The sequence below is a fragment of the Megalops cyprinoides genome, chromosome 2, assembly GCF_013368585.1.
Source record: "Megalops cyprinoides isolate fMegCyp1 chromosome 2, fMegCyp1.pri, whole genome shotgun sequence".
NCBI lineage: Eukaryota > Metazoa > Chordata > Actinopteri > Elopiformes > Megalopidae > Megalops > Megalops cyprinoides.
In genome coordinates this window covers 66,279,016-66,290,557 of record NC_050584.1, presented here as the reverse complement: position 1 = coordinate 66,290,557, position 11,542 = coordinate 66,279,016, and the positions used below count along the sequence as shown (strand labels likewise).

The 11,542-nt window shown below is 46.0% G+C and overlaps 1 protein-coding gene across 1 annotated transcript; it reads left to right on the top strand.

Moving 5' to 3' along the window:
• The first annotated feature begins 4,042 nt into the window (after positions 1 to 4,042).
• Positions 4,043 to 5,038, top strand: LOC118772296 (probable G-protein coupled receptor 148). Its single transcript, XM_036520554.1, has one exon. The coding sequence runs from the start codon at positions 4,043 to 4,045 to the stop codon at positions 5,036 to 5,038; it is 996 nt and encodes a 331-aa protein (XP_036376447.1).
• The last annotated feature ends 6,504 nt before the right edge of the window (positions 5,039 to 11,542 follow it).

Here is an 11,542-nt window from a genome sequence, read left to right as displayed (position 1 = left end):
CCACCCTGGCCGAGGTTCCACAGGTAGGTTGCTGCTGTGACGGTCATGACTCACACTCCGTGCTTCCGTGAGTCCTCCAACGAGAGCGCCGTGCCTTCCGGAGTTGAGACGTGAGCTGGTATTTCCCCCACGACAGCTGACCCCCCCCCCCGCAGGTCATGTGCACTTTGCTGAGGGCGCTGAGTTTCTGCCCTATTTAACCCTTCTCTTAGACCATATGGGCAGGGGGGAAGTGTGGGGAGGAGGGAATGGGGCAAATGGGGGGGGGGCATCATGTGGCCAGTTCACTGCGGTGGGGGGAAGGGGGGGGGGGTAATGAGGGGGCCAGGTGCACCGCAGAGGCCAGGACTCCGAGCTCCACGGCACGGAGTCCTGTGATCTGTTTTGAGCCCCTACAGCCCTGTCCCCGTCCCTTGACTCGATCTCTTTGGACATGAGAGAAGAGTTTCCTGCTACTGGCTGATCAGCACCAGCTCCAAGAAGAAGGCTACTCCCATGGATAAAACAAGCCGAACCCCCACTTACCCACTTACCACTGTTCAGCGGCGCATTAGCTGCAGGCTACGGTGAGTAACACAGTGTGAATTTCCCCATACAGCTCTACCAAGGACAGTGTGACGTGGGTGATTTTACAGCTGTTACAAGGAAAAGGATTAGTGCATTCATCTGAGAACGAGTAGGATGAATTGCGGAATGCTTCACGCAGTATGGGGTAAGCGTCCAGCTTTCAGTAAAAAATAAAAAAGCGGTTTGGCAAACGTGCTTCCTGTTCCCTCTTACCTGGGGCCTCAGTGTGACTCATGCAGTCGTCACGGAAACACACCCAGGTAGCCTGACTGAGCCCATCGCACCTTCCTCCGCCTTTCACAGCCATCTCCCTGAAAATCTTCATAGTGCTTGTATGATGTGTGTGGAGTTACATGCTCTTGTGTTATATTGATCATGTGTCCTATTGTCTTCTGCCTTACAGGCTGAGCTGTATTAGACTCTGCTGTTATCTCAAAGCAGCTGAGGTCCTGTGTCAGTGCAACAACATGTGCTACAATGCTGCAGAACTGTTATTATTATTATTATTATTATTGTATTAATAAGAAATGCGTGTGTATGTGTGTGTCCATGGGGTTACACTTCTGCTCGTGTGCACATTACAGGACCGTATGCAGAAATGTCTCTGGCCTTTGGGCTTTAAGAGTGCTGTTAAAGTTACAAGACATGCTAGAACGAGATCGCTTGCATCATGTCAATGGAGAGTACTGGAGTAGAAATCGTTTTAAGACATTGTCTCCCTCCAGTGGATATTTAACTGAATTACATTTTGCTAACGATTATGTTGGTCCGTGTATTCAAGTAAGAGAGACCAAGATTTAAGTAATCCAATATACTAACATGTATAAAACAATGTTGCACAGCAAAATGAGCTTTATGCTGGAACTAAATCATATCCAGGTAACATGATTTCCTGTGATACATTTAGTCTTTGTTTAAATAGCACAGGTTATGAATGCCTAAGGCATTGAGAGCTGCAGGAGGTAAAGACTTTACAGTAATTTAGCTCTCCCATTGATTATAACCTGGATGTAGAACCTGATACATTTATGACATGAAATAGCTAAATAACTAACTAAGTAAATAAATAAGCAAGCCTGTGGCAATAATAATAGTACTTACAGCTCAAAGACCAGCCTATATGAATGTGTTTTCCGAGACATTTGGAGTTTATGTGGATAGTTTGCGTTGTACATGTTAGAGGATGAGAAAAACACACGGTCACTGTCTGCCCTAAAGCTGCAGCGTGTGGTTTTGAAGCCCTTTTGACTCATCTTAAAAACAGTGTTCAAACTGGAATGTACAGCGTTAGCTGGAAGCGTGGCTTTTTCAGTCACCCCCAAAGGTAAATGGAAGGCTTTCTGCGGAATGTGGAGCGTGAATTAGCTGTAAGAGGAAATCCAAAGACCAGCAGAAGTCTGTCCTTGTAGCCCTGGAGTTGCCTGTCCCTGACGCACAGATCACAGGGACTCGGGGCTGCAGTGTGGTGTAGCGGTAAGGAGCAGCAGTGAGGTGTAGCAGTAAGGAGCAGCAGTGTGGTGTAGCGGTAAGTAGCAGCAGTGAGGTGTAGCGGTAAGGAGCAGCAGTGTGGTGTAGTGGTAAGGAGCAGCAGTGAGGTGTAGTGGTAAGGAGCAGGACTCGGGGCTGCAGTGTGGTGTAGTGGTGAGGAGCAGCAGTGAGGTGCAGCGGTAAGGAGCAGCAGTGTGGTGTAGCGGTAAGGAGCAGCAGTGAGGTGTAGCGGTAAGGAGCAGCAGTGAGGTGTAGCGGTAAGGAGCAGCAGTGAGGTGTAGTGGTAAGGAGCAGCATTGCGGTGTAGTGGTAAGGAGCAGCAGTGAGGTGCAGCTGTAAGGAGCAGGACTCGGGGCTGCAGTGTGGTGTAGCTGTAAGGAGCAGCAGTGAGGTGCAGCGGTAAGGAGCAGCAGTGTGGTGCAGCTGTAAGGAGCAGCAGTGTGGTGTAGCGGTAAGGAGCAGCAGTGAGGTGTAGTGGTAAGGAGCAGGAATCAGGGATGCAGTGTGGTGTAGTGTTAAGGAGCAGGAGTCGGGGCTGCAGTGTGGTGTAGCAGTAAGGAGCAGCAGTGTGGTGCAGCTGTAAGGAGCAGGACTCGGGGCTGCAGTGAGGTGCAGCGGTAAGGAGCAGCAGTGAGGTGTAGCAGTAAGCAGCAGAACTCGGGGCTGCAGTGAGGTGTAGTGGTAAGGAGCAGGAATCAGGGATGCAGTGAGGTGCAGCGGTAAGGAGCAGCAGTGAGGTGTAGCGGTAAGCAGCAGGTCTCAGGGCTGCAGTGAGGTGCAGCGGTAAGGAGCAGCAGTGAAGTGTAGCAGTAAGCAGCAGGTCTCAGGGCTGCAGTGTGGTGTAGCAGTAAGGAGCAGCAGTGTGGTGCAGCTGTAAGGAGCAGGACTCGGGGCTGCAGTGAGGTGCAGCGGTAAGGAGCAGCAGTGAGGTGTAGCGGTAAGCAGCAGGTCTCAGGGCTGCAGTGTGGTGTAGCAGTAAGGAGCAGAACTCGGGGCTGCAGTGTGGTGCAGCTGCAAGGAGCAGGACTCAGGGCCTGGTTCGATTCCCCAATGGGACAATGTTGTTGTACCTTTGGGCAAGGTACTTAGCCTGGAATTGTCTCAATAAATATCCAGCCTTATAAATGACATATAAATGTAAATCACTCTGGGGTGGCAGTGTAGCGTGGTGGTGAAGGAGCAGGACTCATAACCGAAAGGTTACCGGTTTGATTCTCCACTGCAGCACTGCTGCTGTACCCCTGGGAAAGGTACTTAACCCACAATTACCTCAGTAAACATCCAGCTGTATAAAGGGATAATGTTGTTAAAAAAAAAAAAAAAAAAAACTGTAGCCAGCATAAGTCACTCTGGATAAAAGCCTCTGCTAAATGCCAATAATATAACAATGTAAAAGCTTGGGATGAAAAGTGGTTCATTGTGTGCCGAAGAGTTTTATCTTGAGAAGGTGCACTGGGGTTTCCGCAGTCTCGGTGCCACAGTTTAACACAATGAGTGTTAATGAGTGTTTAAACACCACGTTATCCCGTCGTCAGGGTGACCACAATGCGTGAGTCAACAGAATCCGTGATGTACGCAGTGTTAAAGATGTTCTACTTACCTGGTAACCACACGTTTGTTTGCAGAAGAGAAACCGATTTTGAAATGTCTTTTGAAAATGTTCTGCTTTGAGTGCAGAGGACATGAGGCATTAGTCGTAGCCAAACTACAGGCAGGACGGACCCAAATTGCCTTTTGAGTTGTCTCTTTGAACATTTAATTGCAGTTCGATTCTCTACCTGAAAGCAGTAGGATGTTTGAAGCCAGGAGCAATTCTCTGTAATGGATTATGAATTGAGACTATATGAAGCCAACCTTCCGCTGAGACGTTTGTGGAGAGCATTAAAGCTGGGAGTGAGTGTGCCGATATAGAGAGCTGAAAGACCCGTGTGTGTGCTGACAAAAGATGAATTCCTCGTCGACTCAAGGGAAGATTTTCAACTCCACGATGGCTCAGAGGCACAACGCCTGCGGGAACACGTGGGCTCTGCCCCTTTCCCCTGCCCGGGTCTCGCCCCTCCAGAACTGGAGCGACATTCTCACCTTCGGGGGAGGGAGGTACTTCCTGCTTCCGGCAGCCAGCTTCCTGTTGGCCCTCCTCCTGGCTGACCCCGTGGTCCTCCTGGCCGTCTTCCGCACTCCCAGACTCCTGCAGGAGCCCCGCTACAGGCTGCTTGCCAACACGCTGATCAGCGATATCCTGTACGCCCTGGTCACCTTCACCCTGACCGCCACCAACGTCTCCCCCATCATTTTTCCCAGCATGCTGTGCGAGGCCCTGCTGATGCTGCAGTGCGTGACGCAGTTCGCCAGCATGCTCGGCGTCACCGCCATGGGCGCCAACATCTACCTGGCCGTCAACTGGCCCTTGCGCTACCACGCCCTCTTCCCCCCGTCAAGGGCGCTGCACGCCATCGCCGCCCTCTGGCTGCTGTCCGCGGCCGTACCCGTCACCATCCTCATCCTCATGGGGCGGAGCTGGAGCCTGCTGTGCGACATGCCCGTCTGCACCCTCAGCATGCTCTTCTTCCTGCCGCAGCCCAGCCCCGTGCTGCTGGAGCTCGACTACATCGCCCTCATGGTCTCCTGCACCCTCTGCTTCCTGCTCATGTCCGTCTGCTTCTACCTGCTGGTGTGGAAGACGCGCAGGGCCGGGGTGTGGCAGGGGGTGCCCCCCAGGGCCAGGCAGACCATCTCCGTCCACTCCCTCATCTTCATCCTCTACTTCCTCCCGTCCACCGTGGTCATCGGTCAGAAGCTCCTCCTGACCCGCAAGGCCAAGGACACCGTTTCCTCCCTGTACGTCAGCCTGACCATCGAGAGCGTCGTCAACATGCTGCCCAAGGCTCTGACCCCGTACCTGTACGGCTTCAGGTGCGCTGAGCTGTCCCTGGCCGTCCGCAGCCTGTTCAGCGGCAGGACACGCGTTGTCCCCGGGGGTTAAAGGAGGCGTTGCCCCAGTGCGTCCCGATGCACTCAACAGCAGGGAGGTTTGGAGACGGTTATTTTGTTTTTATTGCAATTTTATTTTTGCTGGGGACACATTAGAACGCAGTTAAGGCTGTGGCGTTCAGTCAAACCCTTGCTATGAGGGCTGTGCTTGGCCTCTCTGCCACCCTAAAGCCCGGGACACTCTGCGGACATGCACTCTCTATGTGCGAGCGCCCCTCCCGCACTGGGGGGAGGGGGGAAACCTGTGGGACAGGTTTGGTTTGCTCAGGTGCGCCGACACCACTGTTGCCACCGCAGTGCTAAAGCATGTGTGGTTCACCGCGGTTGGCTGCCGTGGAAACAACCACTGACTGAAACCATCAGCTCCCCACGGTCTGCAAACAGCCCTTATGCTGATATTACACCATTCTTCACTCCCACGTCACAGGCGTGAGATAATGCTGATATTACACCATTCTTCACTTCCACGTCACATGCGTGAGATAAAGCTGAAATTATCTAACAATGTACTAATGGTATGATGTTGTTTTGAATGAATATCATGTTTTAGTACTGCAGTTTACAGGTACTTACGAAACAATCAAAATGGAAACCATTTTTTTATGTCATACTGACTCTATTTATTAACTGTTTAACAGGGAAAAAAGTTGTCCTTATCTAACACACTATAAAATCTGTATGAAATATATCATAACATGTGTATAAATTGTTGTAAGCAGCTCTTTAAAATCATATGTGACCACAGGCAGAAGTGACCTATAATTTTAAGGTTGAAATAAGAGATGTTCAGTTGTGGCTTTTTTAGATTGTTGAATTTTGTTTTGACTGTTTTTAGGTACACAAGTCTACATATGAATCAATCATTGTTTTTTTTTAAATAATTCTTTATTTTGCATAGCACCTTTAAAATCAGATTTTCACTCAGCTTTTAACATTTAAGTCAACAGGAGAAAGGCATAAATATTCTCTGCTCCTGAAAGAATTCAACTCTGTCGCAAAATAATGGGATGGCCAACTCTGTAACAAATAACTAAAACAACGCAAGGTGAGACCACAGAATATTGCATTTTGCACCGACCAACATGAAATACCATTAAATGAATAAATTGCAACAAATCCGTCGATTTCTGCCTATATTCTGGGTGGGTGGGCATGTCAATTATTTTGCCTCTTGCCTTTTTTATCGTTTTATTTTATTATTTATTTTTAGACGACGTTATATGTTTACCCGACAACTTTATCTGCATAATTACGTTGTGTCTGCTCTTTGGGTCCTTGAATACGTCTTTTGACACACTTTCCAAAATAAAACCCGCTATGAATTTGAGGATAATGTAATAACACCCTGTCTGGACACACCCCGGCCCAACTCTTTCACAAAATCAGACGTGCATGATCATCTTTATTGAAATGGAATGCTATTCCTGCATTTAAGATCGAGCTTTAAACGCATATTCTCTACAACAGCGGGCCAATGAAAAACAAGGTAACACTTTTCTGCAGGCACAAATATTCCTCCATCGTGAAACACGGCTCAGGCACAGAGCGATGTGTGAATACTGACGCTGCACGCAAAGGTTAGCTGTCTGTCGCACCTCCTGTCCATGTTAACTCAGCAGAGCGCGGTGAGCGCCTGTTTTTGACGGTCAACACTAGATGACGACGCTCCCTCGTCTGATGAATGACTCTTCATTCAGTGAACGATGAAACCGCCGCTGCGACACAAACTTTTTTTTTTACCTTAAATCTGTGACGTTCCGACAGATTCACTATTGATGCCCGCTAAATGTTCCACTGCATGAACGGATACTATTTTAGTCATTCATACTGAGAATAGACTGTGTCGATCTAAGTGGGACCTTTACAAACCTATAATCTAAAGCACTGCACATGAGATAATCACCGATAGGTGTCAGGCTTGTACGTTTACTCATTAAGAAATTTTCCGGTTTCAACTCTGCATTAAAACTCCTAAGAGAAGTATTAATTTAAGTCTCTGAGGATCTTTTTTAAGTACTAAAATACTTTCAGTAATAAATTATAGATGGAGAAGTGCATGCATTCAAATCCCTTTCTGTCTCTCTCTCTCTCTCTCTCTCTCTCTCACACACACACACACACACACTCTTTTATTTTGAAAGGGTGTGTAAAAGGGTTTCTGGTATGACAGGAATCCGCCATCGCTGCCAGCACAATAACCTGCTGCCGCAAGTCAGTAAGACTCACCTGACGCGGGACCTGCCAGTTGTAGGTCTTATGGCCTGAATCAGTATGTTTGTGTGTGTGTGTGTGTGTGTGTGTGTGTGTGTGTGTGTGTGTGTGTGTGTGTGTGTGTGTGTGTGTGTGTGTGTGTGTGTGTGTGTGTGTGTGTGTGAGAGAGAGAGAGAGAATTTACAAAGGCATATCCTCAGGATATATGTAATGTCATAAGCAGCTCATAATTAACTCAAGACTCATGCAAGTACATAGTTTTAATGTGTTCAACAGGTTTGCGCAAATGCAAATTCCGAGAGCTTGATATCATATTCAGAATTAAACCTATACATAACTAGAATGCGAGGCCTTAGGTTCCCAGCAATAATAACAAAGGAAATTCACCAGTAATTCTATTCAAAATAAAATAAAATAAAAAATATACATTCTTATACATTCATATATTCCTAACAGATGCAAACACCTCCCTCGCTGCTACATCTGTAACAAAAAACGGGGCGCAATGTTAACGAACAAGAATCAAACTAAGCTGACGTTAAGCAACCACACAACCCTAACAAGCAAGCAAATGAAAATAATGACAAAAATGTACAATGCAGCTTTATACCAAGTTGTATACAAGCTTTTCCTTAGACAACTGGCACCAGGCATAACCATGAGCTTCAGGCTGTGAACAGCGCTGGACTGAACATTGCTGAATCGCTTCAGTTCAAACCCAGAGGAGGAAAAAGTAATTATTTCACTGCTGGGTTTAAACACTGGGCAGTGGTAGTTAGATCGAGGGTAGGCTGCAGTGTTTCATTTAACGAAATAGATTAAATCTAACTACAATTTTATGCTTTTAGAAAGTTACAAGGGCTTATTTTAGAAGGCTAAAATCAAAACAGATCACAGATACAGTACCAGTCAAAAGTTCTTATATCTTCTATTTTTTAATTAAGTTTTTGGGAAGAAATTCATGCATAAGCATCAATTTCACTGTTTATATTTTTCTTTGAAACAAATTTCAAGCATTTAAACAAAAGCCTTTCGATCAAAATGTCTTTGAATGCATCTTATTCATGGTGTGTCCAAACTTTTGACTGGTACTCTATGCTTCAAACTGTTTTCAGTGCAAGAGCAGACTACATTCAGCTATACCGTCTTCCAGCCCATGATAGACATGCGTGATCTCTCAATCTCTCCTGATTGGCAGATAATAATATAAGGCGTGGCTCTGTGAAAGGAACGGCCATGGAACCGTAATTAGATTTGCTGCTAGGTCATTGGTTCGTGCCCCTTGCGCGCTGTTTAGCATACAGGATTTCTGTTAGGGGTTTCGGGTGCATAACATATCGTTCACACTTCTCCTTTTGGTGCAGGTCAAGGTCAGACTTCATCTTATGAGTCATGAGACGAACCCCATTTTTAAAATATTTGTCATTCCTGTTTACAACTTCAACCAGGCCATCTTGAGAGCATTGCCTTTCTATCATTTGTCTCTTCTCCCTGAGAATGGCTACCTCCTCTTGTAACCTGGCCAGACCAATCGTCCCCTTAATCTTTGCCCAAAATGTGACATTAAAGTGGTTATATAGCCTCCAGTCTAAAGAGTTCCATTCCTGAATTTTCTTTATCATGCTCTCGCTAAGGGTTTTTGTATTGTTCTCATTCCTGCTGTTGTGCTTAAAGGAAACAACATCGTCAATATCAAAACACAGGGCCTCTTTCAGCAGGATCATGGACTCGTCAAAATATTCTGCTATCAGTATGAGGTGGAAGGACTGCTCTATCTCCTCCAGCGCCTTTACGTACTGTTCCTCCGAGGACGTATCCGTGTTGTCAAAGCCAAAGTCGAACCACGATGGATTTTTCACACGGAGGTTTTTCGGCGATGATGGGTCGTAATATTTCTTGGAATTGTTTAGAAAATCCTCCAGAGAGTGAGCGGCTGTGAAGGCAGGGAAGTCCATCTTAAAGTAAGAATATGATGATTCCATCTGAGTCGCCGGGTTTCTGAGGATCGAGAAGTAGAAGGTATCGTTGTGTTTCAACACCATTTTCAACTGGAAGACAAAACAAGTAAATAATATTACTGTGGATCGATGTGGATCTACTAACGTGTCGTGTTGCAGAAAAAAAGCATTTTCAGACATGTTTGATTCGCCTTAGCTCACACCTGTTGTCACATCACATCCCAGCCTCTCTTTTGCAAACAGTGTAAAACAACCTTTCACTACTAAGCAATCCAAAACGCTTACCTTCAAACATCAACCCCCCAACACACACACACATTCCCCCCCCCCCCCCCCCCCCCCCCCCTTGGATTGTATTACATCAAACCTAGCATATCAAACTTTTTTTCATGTCAAACTCGTTTTCCGTGTACACATGCCTCGCTATCTCGCTAGACACAAAGACAGCATTAAAACCTGTTGCTGATTATCAAGATAGCATTTCTTTCTTGATGTGATTTGATAAATGCTGTTTGTTTCGATTTTAAAGGCAAGAACTGTGGCTATTGTGTGTGTTTTTAGTGATCTGTGCTACAGTTCATTTTATCTGTATTTTGATGCAATGTGCAATTACATATGAAATAAAAATATTGAAAAAAAGTAGGAATTCGCACAAGCCAAGCCCGCAGGCAGAACGCGCACCTCCAACATCGGCCACAATGCGAAATGTAAAATTTATTTCAGTATTACAACGTAAATGCTTTACGTCCATTCATGAAAAAATGTATGAGAAACTTACCTACGCAAGTAGTGCTGTTAGTGTACCAGTCTGGTTAGTGGTGTTTGGGAGAGGGCAGCTGAGTTTTTCAATTTGTTCAAGGTGCTCGGATCTTACCTCTTTGGAGTTAAATCTGAGGTGATGCGTTATTATGTCATAGTTTCCATTTTTCTTGTATTCCCTCATGTATTTGGGGGAAAAAAAAACGTTGTCTTGAAACGTAACATGGTTCTTCTTTGGGAAAGCCAGCCTCAGGTTGTGCTTTTCCGCGTATCGTAGAAGTATGTTCTGCACCGTGGTGCTCCCAGTCTTGTGGGTTTTCAGAAACATGATGTGTTTCTTAGGGGAACATGGAGGTGTGGGAACAACGTCTGCATTTCTGTAAGTCAAGAAGTAACTGTGTTCACACGTATATACATGGTGCAGTGATGATTGCGATCATATATTCCCGGTTCCACTGCACCCTCCACCCTCGTCTCAGTTCCAGTGTCAATGTAATTCGAACATGTTTTTTTTTCCTGTTGTATCTCATACCCTATCGGTACATTCTAAGAGAATATTACGTAAGTGGCATTTACATTTTTACATGTTTCCCATTCATACGTCGGGATGTTTCTTGAGGCGATTCTGGGTAAAGTACCCTGCCTACGTTTGCGAAAGCAGTGTCCCAGCGGGGAATCGAACCGGCAACCCTTCGGTTACGAGTGTTTCTCCTTACCACCATTAAATTAAATCTTTCTACCTTAAAGCATTTCCCCCAGTGTGATAACTGCATTAGTCGTAACTTGACAGATGAGACGAACTTCAGTGCAGCAAAGCGCCAGCGAGCACGTAAAACTCGGGAGTGGAAAGTCTACATACCAACTACACATACGCAGCGTACCGCAGCGTCTACAATACAGAAGTTGTTTCATGAACGAGCAAATGCGTTTGCAGGAAGAAACAGTTGCCAGATCCCTGTTTCAAATCGATTTCACAGTGAATTGTCGGATTTAAAGGGCAGCTACCATTTTGCCTTTGCGTGTGTGTGTGTGCGTGTGTGTGTGTGTGTGTGTGTGAAGTGAGTAAAAGAGAACAGCAGGAGATTTCTAAAAATATGTGTGTTCTCTGTTCTTACATACATGTCATGACACACATAACCCAGAATAGGCCTACACATTACAGGATTGGTTGTGACGGTTCTGTCTGCACTAATCTCAGTGTGTCAGAGTCATCTTAACTCAAACAGAAGCCGTATTTTACTTTTACCATTTTTCCAGTTGTATGGAGACAGCTACATATAATTGCCATAATAATGTAAAAGTAGTAAAATTTCGCAGATAATCTCCCTCTATATATTTAAACGGATTAAACAAAGTGTTTACAGAAAGCAAAATCATTTTAAAATTATGCGAAAACATGCTGCAGTGACTTTGGCAAGGAAAGCATGGCACATATTCTCTCTCTCTCTCTCTCTCCCCCCCATCTCTCCCTCTCCCGCTCTCTCTCTCCCCCCCTTTCTCTCTCTCACTCTCTCTCTCTCTCTCTCTCTCTCCCCCCCTCTCTCTCCCCCTCTCTCTCTCTCTCTCTC